At 37.9% G+C, this 23248-nt stretch overlaps 1 protein-coding gene across 1 annotated transcript in view; it reads left to right on the top strand.

Moving 5' to 3' along the window:
• Window positions 1–23248, top strand: part of ZNF536 (zinc finger protein 536) — a 233264-nt gene that overhangs the window by 87409 nt on the left and 122607 nt on the right. Inside the window, exon 3 of the mRNA XM_063410529.1 lies at window positions 15444–15596. Coding sequence (XP_063266599.1) covers window positions 15444–15596 — 153 coding nt within the window. The remainder of the gene's footprint in view (window positions 1–15443; window positions 15597–23248) is intronic.

Genomic DNA, 23248 nt, shown 5'->3' with positions numbered 1-23248 from the left:
GTGTCACTGAGACTGCATATGTCAAAAAAAGTTTCTGCCAGAGTTCAGATGGATGGGAAGAAACTTGATTATCTTTAATTTGGTTTTGAGTTTTTGTTGTTGTTTTATTTGGTTAATTTTCCATGCAAAAGAAAAATCTCTAGAAGTAAGACATATCAGTTCCTGTCAATATTAAGGCATCTTGGTGTTTCTGAATGTTTTAACCTGTCTCTACGGGGAACCCTTTTGTTTTGACGTTTGTGGAGTGATGAATGCTTTTGGGTTCTGTGGTGTTTCCTGGTGGATTACACCACATTTAATTGTGCACTGACGCCATCCATAGCAGACTCTGATGGGGACAGGGACCTGCTGTACCTGGAGGAGCCATGGCAGTTGAAGATATGAAGGGTGCAAGTATAAATCAAAAGAGTACATTGAAAAGTCTGGTCAGGAGGATATTTAGGGCAGTCTAAGGTAATTCAGTTCCCAAGCTACACCTACTAATAGGATTTTAACACTAAACATGTTTAACCCTTCTGATGGCTTTTTGCCGCAATAAAGAATTTCTAACTCAAGTATTAGAGGTGAAATCCAACCTTAAGCAAAAACATTACCCTTAAGGACTTCCTTTGCTTGGTGTGAGCAGATTGACAGTTTGAAACAATTAAATAGCAGTCTGAGTACTAAAAATGCAGCAAATTTGTTGAGTGAGAGAATTCTTTGAATTTCTACAAAACTTCCTTCTGTTTTTGCGTAGGGGAGGTTTTGGTAGTGCAAGTTAATGAAAATCTATTTTGAGAGAAAGCCTTTGCGTTTGTTAGGGTGCAGACAGACACACTGAAACTGTCCAAGCTCTGAGAGAAGTGCAGCTCCTCCACAGGGGTGTGGTCCCTTGCAGGAATCTGGATGAGTTCCCATGCTGAGGTGTCCCTCAGCCACCTCCCAGCCACCTTGGCTCCGTGGGACAGGTTGCTTTGCCATCGCTGCCTCAAATGACCGTGCTGAACAGAGCTCCTGGCAATGCCAGAGGAGATGGGTTTTCCTGTGATGTTGACAGTCAGCTGCCCCTAACTGGTCTTATGTTGCAGGTTTCTGGCCATCAGAAGACCCTCAGATATTTAAACATTTGATGGCCAGCAACTTCTGCACCGCAGATGAAAAGCAAAGAAAGATTTGGATGCATATCTATATCTCCTATCTATAATTCTGCTTTGACTACGGTCTTAAGATACATATTTTTCAGGGAAGCTTTTCAATAATGATTACTTATGTAAAGCATTCTCAACCAGAAACCTTGCAAAGCATTATCAGAATAAATATAAATATGTGGAGAATCACCGTGTTTGGTTTTATTATTGTAATAACTGTGGTTAAAATGTAGATCAGACTGTTCTTTTGGATCACAGTCTTAGTTCCAAAAATTGCATCATCATAGGTGGATTATATCTGCATCTTTTCAAATAGATGGCAGAGTATATTTCTGTGCTGTTTTTCCCTAAAGAAAAATTGAAAGATAAGAGGCAGGAGTTTCAAGTAACATCGCAACATTTAGTTGTCAAACTATGAATGGAAATTGCCATCATAGGGACTGTGTGTTTACTCTCCTACTTCAAAAAACCTGTGTGAAGATGTAACCAAGAAGAAAAGATTTTTTTCTTTTTTTAAATCAAATAATATCTTAGTAGATGAGCAGTGATTCAACATAACTAAAACAAACATTAATTGAAAAGAACCCTAGAACACAGAGAGGAAGTATGTTGCTGTTTGGTGAACAGCACTAACAGGAGCAGTACTGCAGATGATGGACTATCCAGCAATTCTTTTCTGGAATCAGTTCCACTGATCTGCAACACTCCTCAGCATCCTGTCTGGTATCTGAGCTGCCTTTCTGAAGTTGCATCTTCCCATCTTTGTCTTTTTTAGGTACACAGTGCTATTCTCCTGCGGTTTTATGATGAAAAAATGTCAGCAGTAGGGAGATACTGTTTGTTTATCCACCCTTTATTATAATATTTCAGCATCTATCAGTGAGCTCCACTGCCCAGTAGTCAATAGAAATAAGAGCTCTCTTTTCAAACAAATACCTATGACCCTCAGGACTGGACATGTGTCTGTAGAATTTTTAGCCAGAAAAGAACCAGTACTAGTAAAATTGTAAGAATTATTTAAGTTTCATTTGGCTAGTTTATGCTGCCATTCACCTTTCCTCAACCCCATGCATGACTTTGTTAGGTTGGCCAGTCCCACTGCAGACAGCTTTCAAATGTAATCTGGTGCGAGCCAGTTTGTCATGTACCAAATTCTGCGTGGGCTTGCCAGGCTGCTGGAGTGGCTCCCACTACTACCATCCTGAAAAGGCATGGAAACGTGTCTGCACAAATGCAGGAGCCTGCATTCTCAGGGTTTAAATCAGTCTGTTCTCTGACATGGTACTTATTGCAGAGTGTCTCAGTGCAAGCCAGTAATCGGCCAAAATTAGAACATGAAGATTCTCTGACTTGCAGGGGAGGAGTTGTGTCTAAATCTCTGTAGTTATCTGATGCATTTGTCCATTCTTTGTCAGATCCAGAGATACATTTTGGACATATCATTCATAGGTGGTTTTGTCAGAGCAATGGAAGATGTTGAAATTTTCCTGTCTGCACAAAGTTGTCTGGTCTGGTCTGGTCTGGTTGCTGTTTTCGTCCTGTATGTTGCAGGAATTTTTAGAATAGGGAAAATTTGAAGAAAGCCTGCTCTTCTTCCATTAGATGTGTAGTAGTCAGGAGGATGCACTTGTGAAACTCCTGTCTCCTAAAAGTGACTCATTTCTGTCATCCAGAAGGTCCAAAATGAGTTTTAAATAAATATGTCCACTTTGAAAGATCTTATTGCCAAGTCATTTTCTATAAAGGCAATGTTACTTTATAAGGGTTAGGTTTCCCCTGTTCTTCCCAGTAAAGATCTTCTTTCCTGCATGTCTGACCTCTCTGAGATAAGATTTCCTTGTGTCAGCATTTAATGTCATGTGAGCATTATCAGCCTGGGAATTTCAAGTTGGTGGCTGTTTTCTGGTGGTTGTAGAATGGTCATTGCTCCACAAGGTGCTGATCAGAAAGGAAAAACATGGGCAAGGCATTCAGAGTGATGGGAACCAAACACTCAGCAGAGCAGAGGCTTAAAGGCTGCTCAGTGTTAGGAAGCCATTAAGTACCTGCTTCTGCCTGAGGATGATGCAGAAATCTGAATTAAGGAGGTTTCTCCACAGAACTACTTTTTCCTTTCTGTCTGCTCCAAGATTCAAGAGTCTTTAAAACTGTGGCACAGAAGGCTGTGTAAGAGTTGACTCTGCCTTTTTTTCTTTCTTATTCTTAACTGCTTACTGCTAAGAATTTTATTTTACAGAAAGTGAGCCTGTGAAATCATGTTTAAGATAGTGCTGTATGCTTTTGGCTGTCTCAAGAGGGTAAGTCACTACCAAATGCACTTGGCTGATCCTGAGTATTTCTATTCATTTGCAATAGTGTGTTACAAACTCAGTCCTGGGATGGATGTCGATGCATCGGTATCTGCAGATTTTTGCTGCCAGATGTGTTTCCTGTACCTCACTATACACTTATTGATACATGGGACCATCAATATGATGATGATCTGAATATTTCCACAAGGTTTTATAACATTTCTGTTTTCCAAGATGGTCAATAGACTAAGTCTGGCCCTCACAGGCATGGCAGAGGAGTTTGCGAGAACATTTTGGCTGAATTTCTGATGATGTTCATGAGGTAGAGGAACAGCAGCTGCTGTACTAGCAACAGAAAGAGAGAAAGACTAATTCCAGGGCAAGACAGCTTTCAAAGGCAAGTGAGCATCACGTGACTGAATGTGTATAATTTAAAAGAAAAAGAAAAAAGCTAGAACTTCAGCACAGCCTGTCTCTCCAGTATATGAGAAGTGAAGCAAATGAATACGGCCTTGAATACACTTTTTAATTTTTCAACACTGTATTTTGCCAACTTTAGTTCACTCTGTTGACTGTTCAGTCAGACCGTTTTTAAATTAAAAAGGAATACATGCTTGAATTATTTATTAAACAAAAGGTGCTTCCGTGCATGCAGACTACCTGGGTTTTGAATTTCTTTTGCTGTTGGAATTTGAAGAAAGTGCATTGCTAATAAGTTAAGAGATAGAACAACTCTCCTTCTTCTAAAATAAGTCTTTCTCTGTCTCTGAGGCAGACAGTAAGATAACTTCTGTCTGTCCAGCCAGAGAAGAATGCCTGATCTTCATTCAAATTTCTAATTTTGAGCTTAGTGTGAAGTTGTTTCCCCAGGTTGCTGGGCTCCATAGAGACAGAATTTCTGGTAGGGAAATGTGTTTGCAGATCAAGCCAGTCTGGATTATCTCCTAATTTTTTAGGTGCTCCTGATGGGTTAAAATATGCATTTACTGGTGGATTAATGGGGAGGAGCTAGAAGTAAGCAAAAGAAGGTTTGTAAAAATTTTGTTTGTTGTTGCCATCAGCCTGTACGTCCCTGGAGGTTACCAGTTCACCTTGGGGTGATAAGGACCTTGTACAGTGACTTTGCTTTGCTCAGTCCCCATTAGTGCCCCTGGGTGGGTGTTCCAGACTGGTGCACAGCCAGAGTTTCTTGTACTGTGGCCTCTGAGTGCCTGATCTTTTCTTGTCATCTTCTCCAGGAGTAAACAATCACCAGCTTTTGGACTAGACCTTCTTAACTTCAAATTCCTTTGGCTGATGGCAGGGGAAGCATTCAGGCTGGGAAACTAGGAAGGGTCTTCCATCAGTTGTGTGACCGTGGTCTTCATAGCTTGCTGAAAAATGAGAGGGCTGTTTTACCTGGTATTGAGAGAGGAATCGATGTGCTGAATCTGAGGAAACATCTGTCCTAGAGGCTGGTATTTCTCCTCACTGATGTGGGATGTGATAACCACCTAGGATCCTGGTGAGATGCTCTGCAAAAGGCTGGTCATGGCAAAAGAGGCTTTAAAGAAAGGTTGATGAGGCAGGCCAGGACTCTGAGGAGCTCCCAGTCACCCCAGGGTGGGGAGGGTGGTTGTGAGCCTGGAGCTGTTCTGTGGAAGGGAGCAGTGAGCAGGAGCGAGTGGCTGGGCACACCCTGGCTTTGATAGCTACAGATGGAGACCTAAAAGATTGCAGGGCCACAGTCCAACACCAGCACATGTAAAATAAGGCTCAGGATTTAGATAACTCTGTTCCAGCATACTGACGTGCATGGCCACAGTCCAACTCCAACACATGCAAAATTAGTTTCAGGATCATTCCAGCATACTGAAGCCTATGCCTAAACCAGTTATTGCCACAAGCTCAGCTAAATCAGAGGACAGCATTCAAAACATTTTTTTCTTTTCTTTTTTTTTTTTTTTAATTTTTCTTTTGATCAGAGTAGTTCAGATGAAAAAAATTTATATTTTCATAGTAGAAGATGAAAACTGGATTATTGATAGATCAACTCTTTAGGCAACCTTTCAGAATTTTTATAGCCCACAAATAGCATGTCACGGTATCCCTGTACATTAAAGCTATTTTACAAAACATGGTTATGAGTTGACCTAGTAATGTACTTTTTGAGATACATTAGTATAAAAAAATATTAACTAGTCCTTTCAGATAATATCATGTTCTCAGTATTCTCACAGTACACTCTTAAAACAATGAGGAAAAAACCTGTACCAAAGAGTTAAATGATCCATTCTCAAGGTTCAGTGTAATGAATTTAATCAATATTTTTCCATTACAGCAAAACTCATGTAATTAACATATTTTATTTATAGAAAAAGGGTGCTAGTAAAGTAGATTCAGCAGTTTAGAGTTGCTTGTAAGTATTTATTCAAATACAGGTTTGTCTTTTTTTTTATGAAATGGATAAAGAAATTGGAAATTATCCTCAAGTGGCTTGTACCAAAGAAGTTAAATGGAAGAAAAATTATTTACAAAAGTATTTCTATTAGCTCAAAGTGGTCATTTAGTTTGAAAGGAGCAATGGAAATTTAAAAATAAGAAAATACAAATACTGGAAAGTCTCTCATATCATAGTCCAAATGTAACACACACCATGACATTATTCACTCTTTAGAGACTCTGTCAGCACCTCTCTAATCAGTAACCTGTAAATGGAATGAGAGTCTTTAATTCTTGCTCATTTTGTTGAGGGGGAAATTAGTAATTTAGCTACCTGTACGGTTCCTTTTACGTGCTTCATTCTTTTGTTGTATTTTTTTTTCTCACTGGTGTCCACAGAAAGACATTCCTGTGACATTTTAAATAATTTATGCTTCTCTTTAGTAGAATGAAATTTATAAAATCTGATGACCTGCTACTGGCACTTTTGGGCTGATTTTTCTACTCTGTGATAAGATAATAATAATGAAAATTGAACAATAGTAGTCAAGAACTTACCCAATGATACCTGAGTGCCCTGAGAGCTACTACTAATAAAGGCAGGTCTGTGGTTCTCACTTGAAAAAAAATATTTGTTTTTTGGATTTCATTTTAAACTCAAAAACTGAGGGTGAAATTTGGCTTGTGTAATTAATAAATCTTTCTATACAAGTAGTCAAAATATTTTTAAACATATCAATGGACGTAGGTGTTAGTTTGCACTTTTTAGAGTCTCAGAGACTGCATTATCAGGAACATGAGAAGAATCTAGAGAAAAAAGTTTCAACAGAGGTTTCTTCCTCTCAGATTCATCATTTTTTCTATGGTTTAGTGGCACCATCTTGGATTTCCTTCACTGTATAGCCTGCACACTGCACCAAACTGTTCTGTTTGTCCCACAAGTGTTTTAGGAAAAAGATAGAGGTCATGGTGAAAAACCCCTTACCCCTCTGGTTTGTGGGGTTGTAGAGCTGCTAACGTGGAAGAAACAGGGTAAGTATGGATGCAAGGAGAAGGCAACATATTCATTCACAGAAGTCCAGTTAATGGTGATTTTAGTTGATTAGCTAGCAACTTCATTTTCTCCCTCATGAAATTGCCTCCACAGATCCTTACTTCTGGAGCTTAATCAGCAGTAGCAATCCATCCCAGGAGTGGGAGATCAGGAGTACTTAATTAAAGAGGGACTGTAAGGCAACTCTCCCAAATTGGATATCTGATCTAGCCTTGGCATCAGGAGAGCAATGCTAGGTAAAAGTGTTTATCAAGCTCCATGTAGCCACTCTGCAAATCTCAGAGATGGGAATATGATGCAGACAGCTTGTAGAAGCTGCTATAACCTTAGTATGGGTTTTAAAGCCATCTGGTACCTGAACACCTGCCTACAAATAACACATACAAATCCAAAAGATGGTCCAGTTGGATAGCCTCTCTGCTTAGATTCCCCACTGGAATTTTGTCCAAAAGCAGTATACAATCTGTATGAAGTTTGGAAAGACTTTGTTCTCTCTGGTCAGTAATCAAGTCCCCATTTCAAATTTAGGTGATAGGATCAAAGCTAACTCAGGTGAGTCTAGGGTTTGCTTAAGAAAACTGCTGAAAATCACAGATTGCTGTTCACACTAACTTTTGGTAAAACTCCAGAATATTCTAAGCTTTTTTTAAGAAAGGAAGGGGAAAACCATAAGAAGTATGTCATATGAAAGGTTGAGGAAATAACCTTGATGTCAGAAGCATAATTGGACACCAAAGTAAATTTTGAGGGTACATGACAAAGACCACTGGCGAAATACCAAGGAATGATCCATGAGTACGTGTTTAAGCCCAAAAGGTCCAAAAGCTGCTTTGCTTGTGGAGACACACATTGTGGAGTGTGGATGTCCTGGCAGGTCAGATGTGTTCTTCTGAAGAAAGCAAGAACTAGCACAAACTAGATAAATGACATTCTGATAAACAGCCAAGCACACTTGCTTCTAAGGCCTCCACTTCTCCTGTAGAAAGATTACACAAGTCTAGTGGAATTTCATGAACCTCACCTGACAAGTTTGGTGATTTGGGATGGGAATTGCTTTCATCTACACAGCCAGGTTAAGGAAGTGGGATTTTAAAGTCATGATTTCGGAGTGGCAGATCTGAAAATCCAGTGAAGGAGTTGGATGGTGGAAAAGTTTTGCATGTTAAGGGCTTCAGAAAGAAGTTTTTGCATTCTGCAATTTTGAAACAAACTGCCAAAATTGATTTTGGGGCAATAATGTAGTGGGGAACCATGTAGTGATCCATGGTCATTTACCTCTAGCTCAGCTCTCCCTGGGTAGCTGGAGATTCCAGAAGCTAGCAGTAATATCAAAAAAGTGAAGACTCTTTAACCAAGAACAAGCATGATGCTGCTCTGTGTATTTCTGATATCCAATTCATTGAAGGACCGTGCCCAAGTCTGACTGAATAAATTGAAATTTACAATTTTAATTACACCATGCATGTGTGGTTTTCAGAACGGCCTTAAACCAGGGGAACTGGAAGAGGGTGAAGAAGTTTGACATGCCTGCATGTGCATATATTTTTTTAAAAAATCTTCAGCACTCTTTAAAATTTTATTCAAATTCAATTTTATCAACACTAATATTGTAACGATATGGTGAAGTCCTGACTCAAATGTAAGTGTTGAAGTTACATTGAACTCAGTAGGGCTGGAGAGGTGTACAGTAGTGAGATTCAAATTTGAACCTTACTTCTTCTCATGCTGAGCTAAGAGTATGTGTGATGGCTTGCAGGATAATGATATTTAACTGTAATCTTCTTGAGGCATGAATGGCATTCCATTGATTTTCTACAACTGAACATGGTACTGCTGATTAATCAAACAATAAATACAGAAAATGAACTATTTTGTGTTTTATTAACAATTTGCATTTCTTATAGTATTTCATTTTCAATAAGTATGAAATCATACCCTTGAATGGTAAGATGTAATTGCTGATCATGTATCTCTTTGTTCCAGACACTTTTATAAAAGTGTATGTATTATGTATGATGTGACCTTCAAATGCCATGAATGTGTTGTGCAATAAACTGTCAATATTTGTGGCTATAAGGTACTAGATGACTTTTACAATAATTGGAACAGCTTTATTAAAAGCTTGGATCACTCAGCTGGTTAAAGAGAAAGACACAGGCCAGTGTTCATCTGGGAATTTTTTTCTGCCAACTGTTAAATGAAAGATACTGTAAGGTGCATAAGATGTCTTCTTTCTTAGAATAAAACCCTAAACAAAACAGTTAAAGAGGTCTCATACAAAAAAACCTCTCAATTTTTTTTCACCATGCTCAATTTTTGGTCAAAACTGAGCTCTGTCAGATAATGGTAAATAAAAAACCTTGTGTTTTAAGTGCTAAATCTGACTTTCTATGTCTTTTGGTCAGACGATTCTTCAAAGAAATGAAACAGCTAAAATGATGCACTCAGAAAATGTGTTTGATCTCTGATTATCTTAAAAGGTTTTAAAATTTTTTAAAAAATTGAAAAGTAAGACTGCTAAGAACTCCAGGAAAAACCTCTACAGGGAATTTGATTGAAATGAAAAGAAGAGGATAAGAAACATTTTGTGATTAACAAAATCTTGTTTTTTTAAGTGTTCCATTAATGTCTCTTTGTGTTGTATACACAGATTTTGCATGTGTCTCAGAGTACCACAATGAAAAGCATTAAGATATAACCAGCACTGCATACATACAGTATAGCCATGCAGTGTTTTGAACCCATGGGGTGTGAAAACCACCAATCTTCAAATGTGTGGTGTCCCAGGAGAGGGTTTAAGGTGTGTGTGCAGCCACCACATCACCAGTCACTAAGAAATTTCTTGCAATACTTTGGCTCCCTTCCTGTTGAGCTTGCAATAACACCCATCTACTCCCCCGCAGCCCAAGGTGTCGGCTGTGGCTGCCACTTCCACAAGTTGCAAGTCTTGCCTCATACAAATGGTTCTGGGCCTTTTGCTTCAGTTTAATTTAGACTGTATTTTAACTCTGCCAGTGACTAATTGTTAACAGAGGCAGGGCAGTTTGTGCCTGTTGCTTGTCTGTGTGGTTCTGAGGGCTAAGAGGGAATTGTCATGTTAGACATGGTATCTTTTTATTTACCAGTGGAACCTTTGTATAATGTTTATTTCTAATAATACAAACAATGTGAATGCTGCTTTCTCACTAGTAGGCCTCCTTTCCAATTCTCTTCTAAAATAGCTCTGTGTTTAAACAAATTCTCTGCCAATCCATACTAACAGCTTAAGATTCCCTAATATGGTCATTATAAAACCTAAATCCTTGATGAAACAATAGAGACAGCAAGTTGTTCCTGACCTAAGACATTAGTAACTCTTTCCGGAGGCCTAAAATGTAACTGTAATATTTAGTAATATTAGAAACCTTCATTTTAAACCATGAACTTCTCTAGCAAAAAAGTGTAGTGACATCCACTAATAGGGTTCTAATTTCAAATTATGAGCACAGGGCCAGATTCTGTTCTCATTTACATTAGGCAGTACTAATTGAAGCTACTTCAGGTAGCCAGAAAAATATGATTAATTATATCTCTCTTTATATCTTATTTTCCACTATTTTCAGTATTATTAAAGCTTTTGCTTAGGAATAGGCAAATAAGGTAAAGCATATTTTCCCAGAAACTTGGCACAGACTGTGTTGCTTCCCAGGGAGTGAGGTGGTTGAGTTCAGGCATACTTGCAAGAAGCTGACAGCAGTGACAGGATTAACACACTGAATATCCTTTAACTCCTTTTTGACATTAGATTCCCTTACCACAAGATGGGCTAAACTGGGTGGTTTACAGGTCATCAAAAAATAGCTGTGGTCACTACCACTTCTCATTGCACCACGTTTCATTAACTTTTACAGGCAGGTTTGAAGAACTACAAACATCTTGAATTTCAGAAATATATGAAAACCTGGGATTATGTGCAGCTTTAAAGGCTTCTGGCCACACTTTCAAAGGGTTCTTTAACAGTGTCGAAAATTGCGTAAGAGCAAACACATACTTGTAAGTCTGATTACCTATTTTGTGAGTTGATTACCTTTTCCATGTGATTGCCTGTTTTTGGCTAATTTGGCAAACCTTGTGTCGACAAATTCCAACTGACTTCACTGATGATTTGGTCTCCATGAGGGCTGCAATTTAGCTCCATTGAACAGGAAAGCTCCTCTTGGTGAATCCCAGCACCTTCACATACACACAGGAAATAAATACTCTGGTGAAATTTATCGAACATGTGTGTAGATGCTCCTTTCAGAATCTGGCTGCTATCATGACTGAAGTCAGTGCTGTTGCCTCACCAAGTGAAAACAGTTTTCTTTTTACAAAAGCAATCCACCCTTTTCTAATCATTTTTATGGGCTCATTCCAGACAGGTGGATCAGTCGTACAGAACATATATGGAAATATCAGAGGATTTTGCTCTTCACAGGACTGCCTAGATAGCTTCTGCTTTGAGTACACAGACTCACTGTCCATCGCAGTTTGTCTCGTCTTTTCTGGCAATATCCACTAAGCTGGCATTTCTCTCTGTGACCTCTGTATCTGTGTGCTGAGGGCAATGCTGGCTGTGGCCATGGCTCATTCCTGGCTGGACCATTTCTGAAACCAGCAGTAAGATATTGACTGCAAAAAAGGGCTCACTGGTGTCTTTCTCACTTTACTTTAACCTTCTACTGTAAAAGTGCTCCTGGCTCCAAAACTGTTTGTTGGGATTATCAGTCTCTGTGGAAACTTCCTTTCTGCCTGTGGCAGTGATGTGGAACCAGCCTGATCTCCCTGTGAGATGAGTTGTGGTGGCTTTCAGGCCCTCTTCTCCTGAGAACTGGGCATCTGTCTAAAGAAAGGCAATCCCTCAAATACTGATCTTATGGATTGGTTAATTTTTATTTCAGTCTGCATGCCAAATGAATTAGCTCACATTTTGGGCAAATTGGCTCTTTGGTTATGCAGTTAATCGCTACCTTCTGATACAGATGTTGAAGTGAACTTTCTTTCCTTGCTTGAGAACAGGGGCCCAGTCACACTGAGTACAGCTGAGGCTTGGTATGCAAGAGATGTCCCTGTCATTCCTCCCCAGAAGCTGCCTTGTGGCTGAATTTCTGTGTCCAGTGTCAGGGAGCACTCCCTGCCTGCCCAGCAGGTACAGCACACAGAGCAACTGGGGACTCACAGCTGCTCCTTGTCCTTAGACTGGCACAAAGACCAGTTTCACATTTAGAACTGAGTGTTGCTTTCCACATTTCTGTCCAGGATTTTTGCTGTCAACAGACACTTAAAAAGTGCATTGAAAGCTCAGTGAGAGTAACTTCAGAGGCAAGGCTCAGAAATCTCACATCTTGTATGTACATCTATAACATACTTTAGTCTCTTATTTCCTGCACTTTAATCAGGAAAGGTTGGGATGGGCAGGAAGATATTCAGGATGCCAACCTGCCTCTAATGGAAGTGGATAGTAAAAAAAGCAGTGTAATCCCACGTGCATCAAGTGCACATCATATAGACCCCATAACTCAGGGAACCACAATGGCTGGAAGATAAGTAACTGTTCCCTTTCCTTCCTGATCTTTTATCCTCAGAATTGAGAAGCTCCCAAAACCATAGCTCAAATCCTGAGTAAATCATAAATTAATTTGTGGAGGCCAATCCTAGTTCTGAAGATCTGTAAAACTACTTCTGGCTACAATTTAGCAGAATTTAACAGAACTGAGATGTTCTGCTTAAGAAGGTGCTTTCAATAACAGGAGAAGGGGGAACATCAGAGGTGTAGAATACATGATTATTGGTAAAGATAAGGTTTTTTCATTCCAAAAATATTCTGATGTTGGCATAGTATGTATTCTTCAGTTTGCTTCTTAACTTTTTTTCTTGTCAGTCTTTTCTTTTTTCATCCTTAGTTTCCACAGATCACTTTTGAGAGAATCAGTATAAGAAAACCTTGGTAGCAGAGTCAGCAAGACTTAAACACATTTTAAAGTTAAGCACGTTTTAAACTTAAGTGCTTTGACAAAGAGGTACAATGTGTCAAAATGGGGCCCTAGTAAGAAGCTGGGTTAGCATTTGATGGGGAGAGTCGGCAGCCTTGAACATATCTTTTCATTGTTTGAAATAAAAGAACTTAGATGTAAAGCTGCTCATTCAGGTAGCGATGGCCTCCAGCGCTTCGGTGGGCTTTGTAGGCAGAGGAATTCAAAAGAAAACCCCTCAGCCCAGCTTTAAAGTCTTAGGAATGCTTTCACTGTGGGAAGAAAAATTCTTCAAGGTAAGGCCCCTGTTGGAGTAAAGCCTTTGGAGCTACCTACTGTATGTCTACTTAAATCTAAAAGAGAACTCTTCAGACCACCCACATCTTTCTTTGCTTCATTGTTGTTTTCAGTTTGCTTTTTCAGAGGGATTAGTGCTAGAGTAAACTCCATCGTCTTGCTCCCTTGAAAAAATTCAATTTTGTGTAAAGTGAAAATTAGACTCTTAAATCTGCAAAGAGAGCTGTTCATCTTACAAATTTATTCTTTTTTATTGGGCCACACATATTCTAGATAGAAAGATAAAAGGCAAATGGATAACAGGCCATCATTTAGAGTGACATATAGCAAAACACAGCTAGTAGACTTTTTCTGTAAATTCCTCCTGAGTGGCTTGTTAACTTTATCTATATATTTATCTATAATGCTCATATAGTATTTATTGAAAACCAAAATAAAATCCTGCAGTTTATCGTCATGCATTCTGTATTTTGCACTTCAGAAAAATCTTTTTGCACTCGGGAATTCATTTTTTTTTCCCCAAGAGGCTTATGCCATAATTATATCCAACTTTTGAGGAGTAAAAACAGAGAAAAACTAAACTCTTTAGGTATATTGGAATTATAGACTACCACCTGTGTATGTTTTCCTAGACTCACAAAGACAAAATAGACTCCTGTGCTATGGAACTTTATGTACTTGAAGATAATTCAAAATGACATTTACTAGCTTTCTAACTTAAATATTATGCTTTGACTCTGCAGTCTAAGAACAGTCAGAAAATGTTAAACAAGAATGTGATGTAAAAACTATCAGATTTTCATTTTGAAAAGTAGTAATAGCTTGATTACATACATGACTGAGATAAGCTTTTTTTTTTCTTTTTGATAGCTCTATCATCTTCTTCTTTCATCTTTAAGCAAAATAGTTTAGAGGAACCATTTTATAATATGTATTGAAATGCCTGTTAGTGTTACTTTTTCCAGAAACGTGGTATTTGGGTCTCCGCTACTGTGAGAATATATTTTATTAGAGCCAAATATTTAAGTCTTTCTTATGTCCCATTACTTCCATTTAAAAGGCAATGCTGTGTAAACTGCACTATGTTTCCTGACAGCTTTAGTTACGTATCAGACGGGTAAAGACAGAACATTTTTAGTCAGTAGTTTATGGTTGAAATAATCAAGACTCTGCGTGCAGGTTTTAACTCTGTGCTCCCCACCTGGATCTAACCCAGATAGCTCAGCTCTGCACAGGCTGTGATGCTGTGTCCATGTGTCCTGCTCCCGACGTGCCAGGAGAGTCAGTCCGGGTCACAGCTCCAACATTTGCCATGGTTTTTGGTGAAATTATGAACTGGTGCTTATAGTGATACTGAATTGATGCTAACAGTGATATTGCATGACCCTCTTTGTACAAGATAATGGATGAGCCTTGTGTGGTTTGAATAATTACTTTTTTTAATGCCTTACTTTTTTTTTTTTTTTTTCTGCAATTTTTATATCAGTCTTTTGTAAGTTATTTTATTCCTTGCCTGCCTGGATAAAAGCAGTTCATTCAAGATGGCTGAAATGACTGTTTCTTTATATCAGGAGAGAGAAGAGGTGTCCTGGAGTCTCACCCATTGTGTTATGATGCAAAGAATAAGTGTAGCTGTGAACACTGAAGGAGAAAACACAGGAGCTGCGGGTGAGAGGGAGAAGGAATTCCCCCTCATCTGACCATTTTTTCATTGTTTTTCACATGATATTAGGCCACTCTCCAGGTTGCCTGTCGTAATTCCAATGCTGAGATGTTGCAGGGGAAGTTGGCTAGCTTTGTATGTAGAAACTGTCAGTGCTGTTGGAACCCTTGTCACTGCAATTCTCTTGTTTTAGGAGGTTTTAATACTCTGGTGCAAACTTTTTCCCTCTAAAAGCCTACAGGTTTTCACAATACTTATAAATTAAATAGATTCAACAAAACAACAATCTCAAACTTTTGGGGAAAAAATTAATAGGAACTAAGCAAAAGAAGAAATCAAACCAGCTGCTGACACAGCTGTTTCTTTTCTTGTATAATTCAGTATATAAAGGTACCATATGCTGCTTAAAATCATAGGAAAGATGAAATAATTTAAGACAATAACAAGAAAATACATGAATTGTCAGCATTCTGTCAGATTTAAAGAATGAAACAGACAGGTGTAGTATTGATATGTTTAACTTTGTGTTGTGTTAGCAGTTTTAGTGAGAACAACTTCTGACATGTGCTGAAGTGATGTGAGAACATTTCTGTGTTGCAGACATTGGAGAAGAAGCTGGGAGATCTGTAGGAGTCCAGCAGCCAGCTTTACTGAGAGACAGGAGCCTTGGTTCTGCCATGAAAGACTGCCCATATTGTGGAAAAACTTTCAGAACATCCCACCACTTAAAGGTCCACTTGAGAATACACACAGGTGAGAGGAACAAGTGAGCACAAGCCTCGTGTGTGTGGGGGTTAACACAAACTGTGCCTAGGAGCCTTAATTCCCACTGTAGTTTGGACTTATTAGTTGGAGAAAGTCTTTTGAGAAAGATGTATGACAGTCTTAAATAAAAGCACAAGGAATGTGTTGTTGGATAAAGACCACTTTAATAGAATCATCTTTTCCCAGTTGAGGTTATTTCTGTCTCCTTCCCTGCTTCATCACTGTTTCCTTCAATTACCCTTGTCCTTCAATAGGCATAAGCCTATTGGTTTCAGACTTAGTTATACTAACTGCTTCAAAGGCCTTCCTTAGCATCTGCTTAGGGATTCTGTATGTTTTTCTCAGTTACTATTTTTGTTCCATTTAGCATGCTCATTTTTAACCTCTCACTGTTCATATGAATGCATCAGCTTCACGGATCTGCTTTTTTCTCCCCACTAGAACTCACATGACTTACTACTTGTAAGTAATAAAACTTATCATGCTTTGCATCGTGGTAAAATTTCCCATATCTTATTTCAGTAACAATCACTGCATTTTACCCTACAGAGATTTGCTACTGGGCTGGATATTCACTTTGTTTTGGTATTTCTCTCACTGGGAGGACTGCTTTCAATGCTAGTTTTTTCTAGCCACTACATTTAAATTTAATATTTCCTTTGCTTGAAAGTGGCAAGGTCCATTATGTGTTTAAGAAGATTTTATCCATAGTTAAATTCTGACATAAAATGTTGTAATCCTCAGGTCCTGTTGATGTAGTTTGAAATTCTGAATATGGTCAATAGGATCCTGCTTTCTTCCCAGTGTTAATTGTCATGGTAGGCTTTGGGAGAGTACTTAAAACTGGAGATTTGGGATACTTCCTTTTGGAAACAGACATAATAGGCCCCATAATTGTAATTTTCTTTTTAAACTATATTTTAATTGAATTTCAGACTTTTACTGCTACTTTCCTAATTGGAAGATAAAATAATTATATGAAGAAATACATTCTAGTTATACCTCCTACTTGAAAAATTTCACTTTTATTTTTATTTCACTGAAATACCAGATAAGCAATGTTTCCCTCCCTCCCCAAAATCAGCAATCATGTTTCTCATATGTGCATGTACTGGTCTAATACTTAATGTTGGGTTTGTTATTGTGAGGCCTGATTTTGAAAAATAGAAAATTAAAATTATTTAAAGGAAAAATTTCATTGTTGAAATGGGAGAATTTGTTCACTGTACTTTTGTTCTTCTTTTTTTGCATTGTTGAGTAAGATTACACTGAAATTTAAAATTTGGCACCCTGATGTAGTTTTGTCTGATTGGATTGCAAACCATTCAGGGCAAGAATATTCTTCTCTGTGTGTTGAACTTTGTGGGAGGGGAAAAGAAGAAACCTGATGTAAACCATATTTGTATGGTCTCCAACATAGTAAAAGTAAAGAAATTGTAGTTATTTTATTGGAAAGTAATCTTAAAACTGTGGAGGTTAAAGAAAAAATTCTTCAAAATAACATGAGATTATCCACCTTTTCATTTTGTTTTATTATGTAGTGAGCACTTTGTTCTTAAGTTAAACATGGCAGTGATTATGCATTTGGTATTTGTGCCTTAGAACTAATGGAAAGTAAATTAATTACAATGGAAATATTCCATAAAAATTGCATATTAATACTGGCTACAGAAAATTAAAACAAGAAAAAAATAAACTGTATAATATAACAAAAATTTTTTAAAAAGAAACTATGAAAACAACATTTACAATGTATTTAAAAATCATTATAATTTTAAAATAGGCAAAGATCAATTTCGATTAGGTTGAGAACAAAGTATTTGTAAATAATGACAAGAGTATGTTTAAGTGAAACAATGTTTTACATATTGGAAATAATCATAATAAATAATATAAAAATGTAAATTGGCAAATTACTAGAGTTATTAAATAAAAATTAAGTTGCTTTGCAGTAAGTGGAAATGATGTAATAGATATCAGTTATTAAACAAACATTGGTTAGCTCATACTTCTCAGGGACAGTTTCCTGCCTTTTTATGTCACACTCTGTCTTTATTATATGCCTGGATCATATAACTGACTGATAAAAAACACTTTACTGTATTTCTCCACTACATTAACTCAATTACTGTTCTTGTTCTCACAGCACCTGTTTGTTAGAGATGAGCTCAAGCAGTTCAGCAGAAGTCAGGTTCCTTCGAACATCTGTGTGTTGGAGGCACACGACTGGGCTGGTTTGGCACTCATGCCAAGAGCAGACCCAAACCCTGATCCAGCCAGGAGGTGCCTCTGTGGCAGTTGGCCCAAAAAAGCTGGAGAAGCAGCTTAATCTTGCATAAGAGGAGGAAGCTGTGCTCTGTTTTTGAAGAATTAGCCAGTGGCTTGGGTTGCTTCTTTTTTCTGTTGGATATTTCATGGTTGCAACCCACTCCATGCTGAGCCCTGGTTTCAGTATAGTTTGCTATCGCATAATAAGCCTGTGAAGGTAAAAAAAATATATTAAAAAAAAAGATCAATTTTTTAGCACACTCAGTTTTGTCCCAACTCAACTGTAGAGGATTTTTCTTGTGTAGCTCAGGGATATTCAGGCAGGAAGAGATTTAAGGGGGAGATAGTAAGATAGGATTTCTGATTGTTCCCATGTGATAGAAGGAAAAGGGCATAATTATGTGAAATCAGTTTCTCCTCTTTCTTGCTGTAACTGTAAAAACAGTTGATGGATGAGAGATTCCCCTGGGACAGCCCTGAATGGAGAGAGGAAGGATTTTCAGGCCAAAATGCTTGAGAGCCTTGGGTCTTAGAGGGGACAAACAGAACTCTTCAAGCCCTCTTAGATGAGTCTTTTCTGCTGACCAGTGGCCAGAGATGGGCTGTGCTGCCCTCCCAGCTCCCTCCAGCTCCCTGGGGAGGACAGGCAGGGACAGGGGCACAGTGTCTGGGCACAGCAGTGCACGGCAGGCACGTGGGGGGCCTGCCCCCTTGGGGAGTCAGCCTCCTTGATATAAAATAATAGCTGAGAAGGTTAGGACACAAAAAGCTCAGAGATGCTCAGTTTTTTTGAAGAAAACTGTCTGAGTATCTCAGACCTATAATGTGCCATATTCAGGTGCTTCTAGAGCTGTCATTTTGCCCCTCTGGAGGCAGCAACTTAAGGTCCCTTCATTCAGGGAGCTGAGCATCTCCTTTTTGTTCCTGAGCACTTTCAACCCCCTTGAAACACAATAAGTGGTGTGGGTTTTACATTGCATGCCTTGACCTTTGGACAGTGCAGAAACAGTTAAGTGTAAGAAAATTAAAATTTCTGATGTGCTACTTTTGATAGGGGACACATTATGTAGGAGCTGGTTTCAGACTGACACTAGCACCCCTTTGCACCTTGAATTAGCCCTCAGAAGCTGCTGCAGATATGGACCAGTTGGGCTTTGTGCTGTCATTAGATGCTCAGGTATATTCCTAGAATGGCAGGCAAAATTAAATCCTTTGAGTAAAGAAAAAAGGATAATGTGCATGAGCAAAGGAAAGATGGTTTGGATTGTGCTAAACAGAAGGAACCTAAGAAAGAAATGAATAGGAAGAAAAAAACTTGGCAGGGCTGTGTCCATTGACTGAGAGTCTGTTACGATATGTATGACACACATCTAGCATATATTAAATGTATTATATGCATTTACAGTGTTACTGCATTTTCCCTTGGAAATGTGACTAGCCAATTTTAAACCATGCTTAGATGAACTGATGAAATACAGTAAAAATGGTGCTGTTTTAAATGAATTCAATTCACATTTCCTTCCTAAAAAAAGACTGCCTGTTGCCATTCTCTGAAGGCGCTTGTAGTGGGATGAGCAATATGAATAATTAAGGAAAATGGGTATGTGTGCTCCAAGAGGAGACAATTTTGGTATTGAACATCCTTTATTCTTACATTTCTAAGATGAACTAAAAGGACTTTTCATTTCTCTAGATTCCTCCAGATTTCCCATCCTTAACATCGTACAGCATGCCTTTTCTCCTGTCTTAATGACATCCCAAACTTTTGTTGAAAATAATTGATTGAATTTAAATTTCCTTAAAAGTTTAAGAGGTAATGTTACAGTATAAATTTCCTACCAAACACTAAGTAGGGAAATATCCATTAGTGAAATTAACTACAGTTTCTAGGTAGCTAACAATGTGCAGTATACAGTAGGGCATGGCTAATGAACACTGCAGTGGGTGATATTTCATTATACAAATTAATGCTCACATTTTAATGGGAAAGTCACATAATGAATCTCAGCTTCAGTGACAGCAATTAGAGACACAGATTGTCCCCTTCTGGACAAGGCACTGTTTAGCAATAAGCAGCTGTGTAAAAAGTCTTCAGGTTTACAACGTATATATATGCTTTGGGGGAATTGTGTACAGTTTATATTAATGTACTGAATCTTCCCTGCAAAGTAACAACCGTATTTGTCTCTCTGTGTTTTAACTAAGCAAAGACATGTAAAAAGACTAAATAAATATTGCAGACAAGATATAAATAAAGGAAAAATATTCAATTATAAAAGTTTCTTAAAATTAAAATATTTTATAGTGATGGCAAGTGCACAGATAAAAAATGTTTAATAAAATGAGAAAAACTATCAGAATTCTGTCCTGTTACAGGTAGTTTCATCTTATATAATAGAGAAAAATGACTAGTAAAGCAAAGTAGTAAAGAGAAGTTAACTAGTATTTCTGACAAACAGATTAATTGTGTGGTGAAACATGTGCAGGATCCAAAAATAATCCTACAGAACCTTTGATATTCCATTTGGTTTAAAAAGTGTGAAGTGAATGATTAGAATGATAAAAGAAATTACCGTGTAAGAATAGGCATAATAATGAACTAATTAAACCATACAGCAATTCATTTCTAAAATATCTACTGCACAATGGATAAAATAGGTTATCAATAACTGTTTCAATGGTAAAATAAAAAATGCTGGAGAATGTTTTCAATATTTTCATTAAGCAGTATTCTCTGGAATTATGAGATGTTTGATTTCATTTGCTTTGCATGAAAGCAAACTGTAGCTTGTTAAGAAATGTGTGGGGTCCAATTGGAACTCACATTGTCCCCAAATGAGTGTCACAGCCCCAGTGCAAATGTTTGGGGTTCTTGCCCTGGTGCACAGCTGTCACTGCACTGAGGAACAGCACCACGAGCAGCAGAAGGGCAGAACCCACAGATAACTCGTGGAATCTTATTTAAAAGGGAGAGGGGGGCATTCAGAGGGAAAAGGGAGTGTGGGGTGTAGGGCAGATTGTTAAGAACTGGTGTGTTAAATATGAAAAATGAACAAAGAAGCTCACAGCACTAGGTTTAAATGGACAGAAGGAAAGAAAATTAAAAGGGAAACTAAAAACATAAATAGTAATGTTAATAATGATGTACATAGACATGTATATGTCTATGAGGGTTATGGAAAATGGGGCAAAATTCTGTGGATCTGGCAGACCAAACAATTGGTATCTTGCAAATACTGGAAAAGAATGGATAAGAAATTATCAGACATGGTATAGAAGACTAAATACTCTTCTGCTCTGTTCTCAGAAAGAGGCATGATGGTTTTTCATAAGCATTTTCCAATGACACAGTTATGCTCCCATTAAGTAATGAGGCTGTTATGCTGTAGCCCACTGCATTTTAATATTTTTTAGAATGAATGAGAGTGGATAACTTATAGATAAAATCTTTAAAGCCCTGGCTGAAGAGGTCTCCAAATCATTAAAGTTCATTGAAAAAGATGCCCCCAAACCATCTTGGAGCACAGAGCGAGATCCAGAGCACTTGTAGAGGTAAAAAAGCTCTGGCTAATCTTGTATTTCCTTAAAGAAAGAATATTAAGACCTTGAAATTAGGACTACCCTGACAAAAATTTGGGATAAAATTATAGAATGAACTGGTTAACTCCTTGAAAACTGGTAGCATAGTTAATTAATTTTTTTTTTTTTTTTATGAACGGAAGTTTTATCAAGTTTCTCCTCTTAAAAGTAGCCTGTTCTATGTGAAGATCTCCTCAATAAAAAAAGAACCCCACCACCAACAAAAAAAACCTACAAAAAAATTCCCCAAAAATCAGTATACAGCGATGAAATGACACATTAAACTCTGAGTTCCACAGCAGTGCTTTCAGTTCCATCTATTTGGTATTTTGTCATTATTTCGAAGACTATATAAAAATCACTGTTGATAAAATTTACCAATGGCACAAAAATGGTAAGACGCTAAAAATCATGGGGAGGCACTGATTAGTCACTTAGTCAAGTGGGCTCTTTTCAACAATATGAATTTTAAATCAGCAACATGTAAAGGAAAAAATACAGGCAGCAGTGATGAACTGGGCCTGGGACTGTGGTAGAGAAGCAACAGAATATGAGCTGTTAGTTGATTGCTAGATCTATGGATGTAAACACAGTCTTGGACTGTATAAAATTGCTATCAAGTTGAAATTTCATCAAAGCTTTAGTGGGTTCCTATAATTTAAAAGGACACTGAAAAATTGGGAGGGATATTCCACCCAAGGATGAGAGAAGGGGAAGAAGTGACTGTTTTGCTGTCTGCAAATACCTTCCTCAGGAAATAGACTTTTTGATTTAAAAAAATCTGTTCAATCTAACAGGGAAAAAATGTGGCAACATTCAGTAGTAGGAAACAAACTCTGAACAAATTCAAGCTAGAAATAAGACACACGTTTTGAGCAGTAAAAATACTTAATCAGTCAGACAGTTTACCTAGGGACATGTTGGAGTCTTATTCATTGCCACTGTTGAAACATAATTTGTTTAAACTAAAGCAAGTAAGTTTTCTTTCAAAATGTATTTGCACTCTGATGCTGGAATTATCGTGTGAGAATCTTTGGCTTGTGTTGTGGAACAGATAAGACTAGATGATCGTAATTGTCCCTTCTGGCCTTAAAATCTGTAAATCTAGTTATAATCTGGCTGTGGTCTCCTTGCACAGTCCGTAGCAGATGGTTCCCCTGACCAGTAGGGTCAGACTGTGCTCTCAGCAGGACTGGGGATCTCCTGCATGGGTTACACAGCTGGATGTGTATCTATATCTCTATATCCATATAGAGATATAGATATCTGGTTTATAAACCTGCTATACAAATAGACCTATTTCTACTGGGCAATGTCTGTTTCCAGTTATCTACCAAGCTTTTGTGCAGATTTTACAAGCAGTGTTGAATTTTTATTGTTTTACTTTATCCTGATATAAAATAGTTCCTCTGAGATGTCTTGTGTCGTGTAAACTAGAGCAGTAGGTAGATCAGAGCTGTGATTATGCAGCCCAGATAAGGTACTCTCTATAAGATTTTTTGGTTTTGACATGCTGGAATATTCTCTCATCCTACTCCATTGTGAAAAAGTTTGCAGGCATGCAAACAGGGCCAGAGAATTAACAAATTCAGGGTGGCCATTGCCTTTGTGAACAATGAAAAACGACTCTTGGATATGAAATGCAGAAAATTATTTTGAAAAAGTCATGTTCCCTCACTCCTACATTGCAGCGTTAATTTATGTGATCTGATATTAAGTGTTGAATAACTCATCCAGACACTGCTCTTGGCAATAATACCAGGGTAGTCATTACACTAGGATGAATTCCCTGA

The sequence above is a fragment of the Prinia subflava genome, chromosome 13 (genome assembly GCF_021018805.1).
Source record: "Prinia subflava isolate CZ2003 ecotype Zambia chromosome 13, Cam_Psub_1.2, whole genome shotgun sequence".
Classification (NCBI taxonomy): domain Eukaryota; kingdom Metazoa; phylum Chordata; class Aves; order Passeriformes; family Cisticolidae; genus Prinia; species Prinia subflava.
This window is presented reverse-complemented; position numbering and strand designations above follow the sequence as displayed.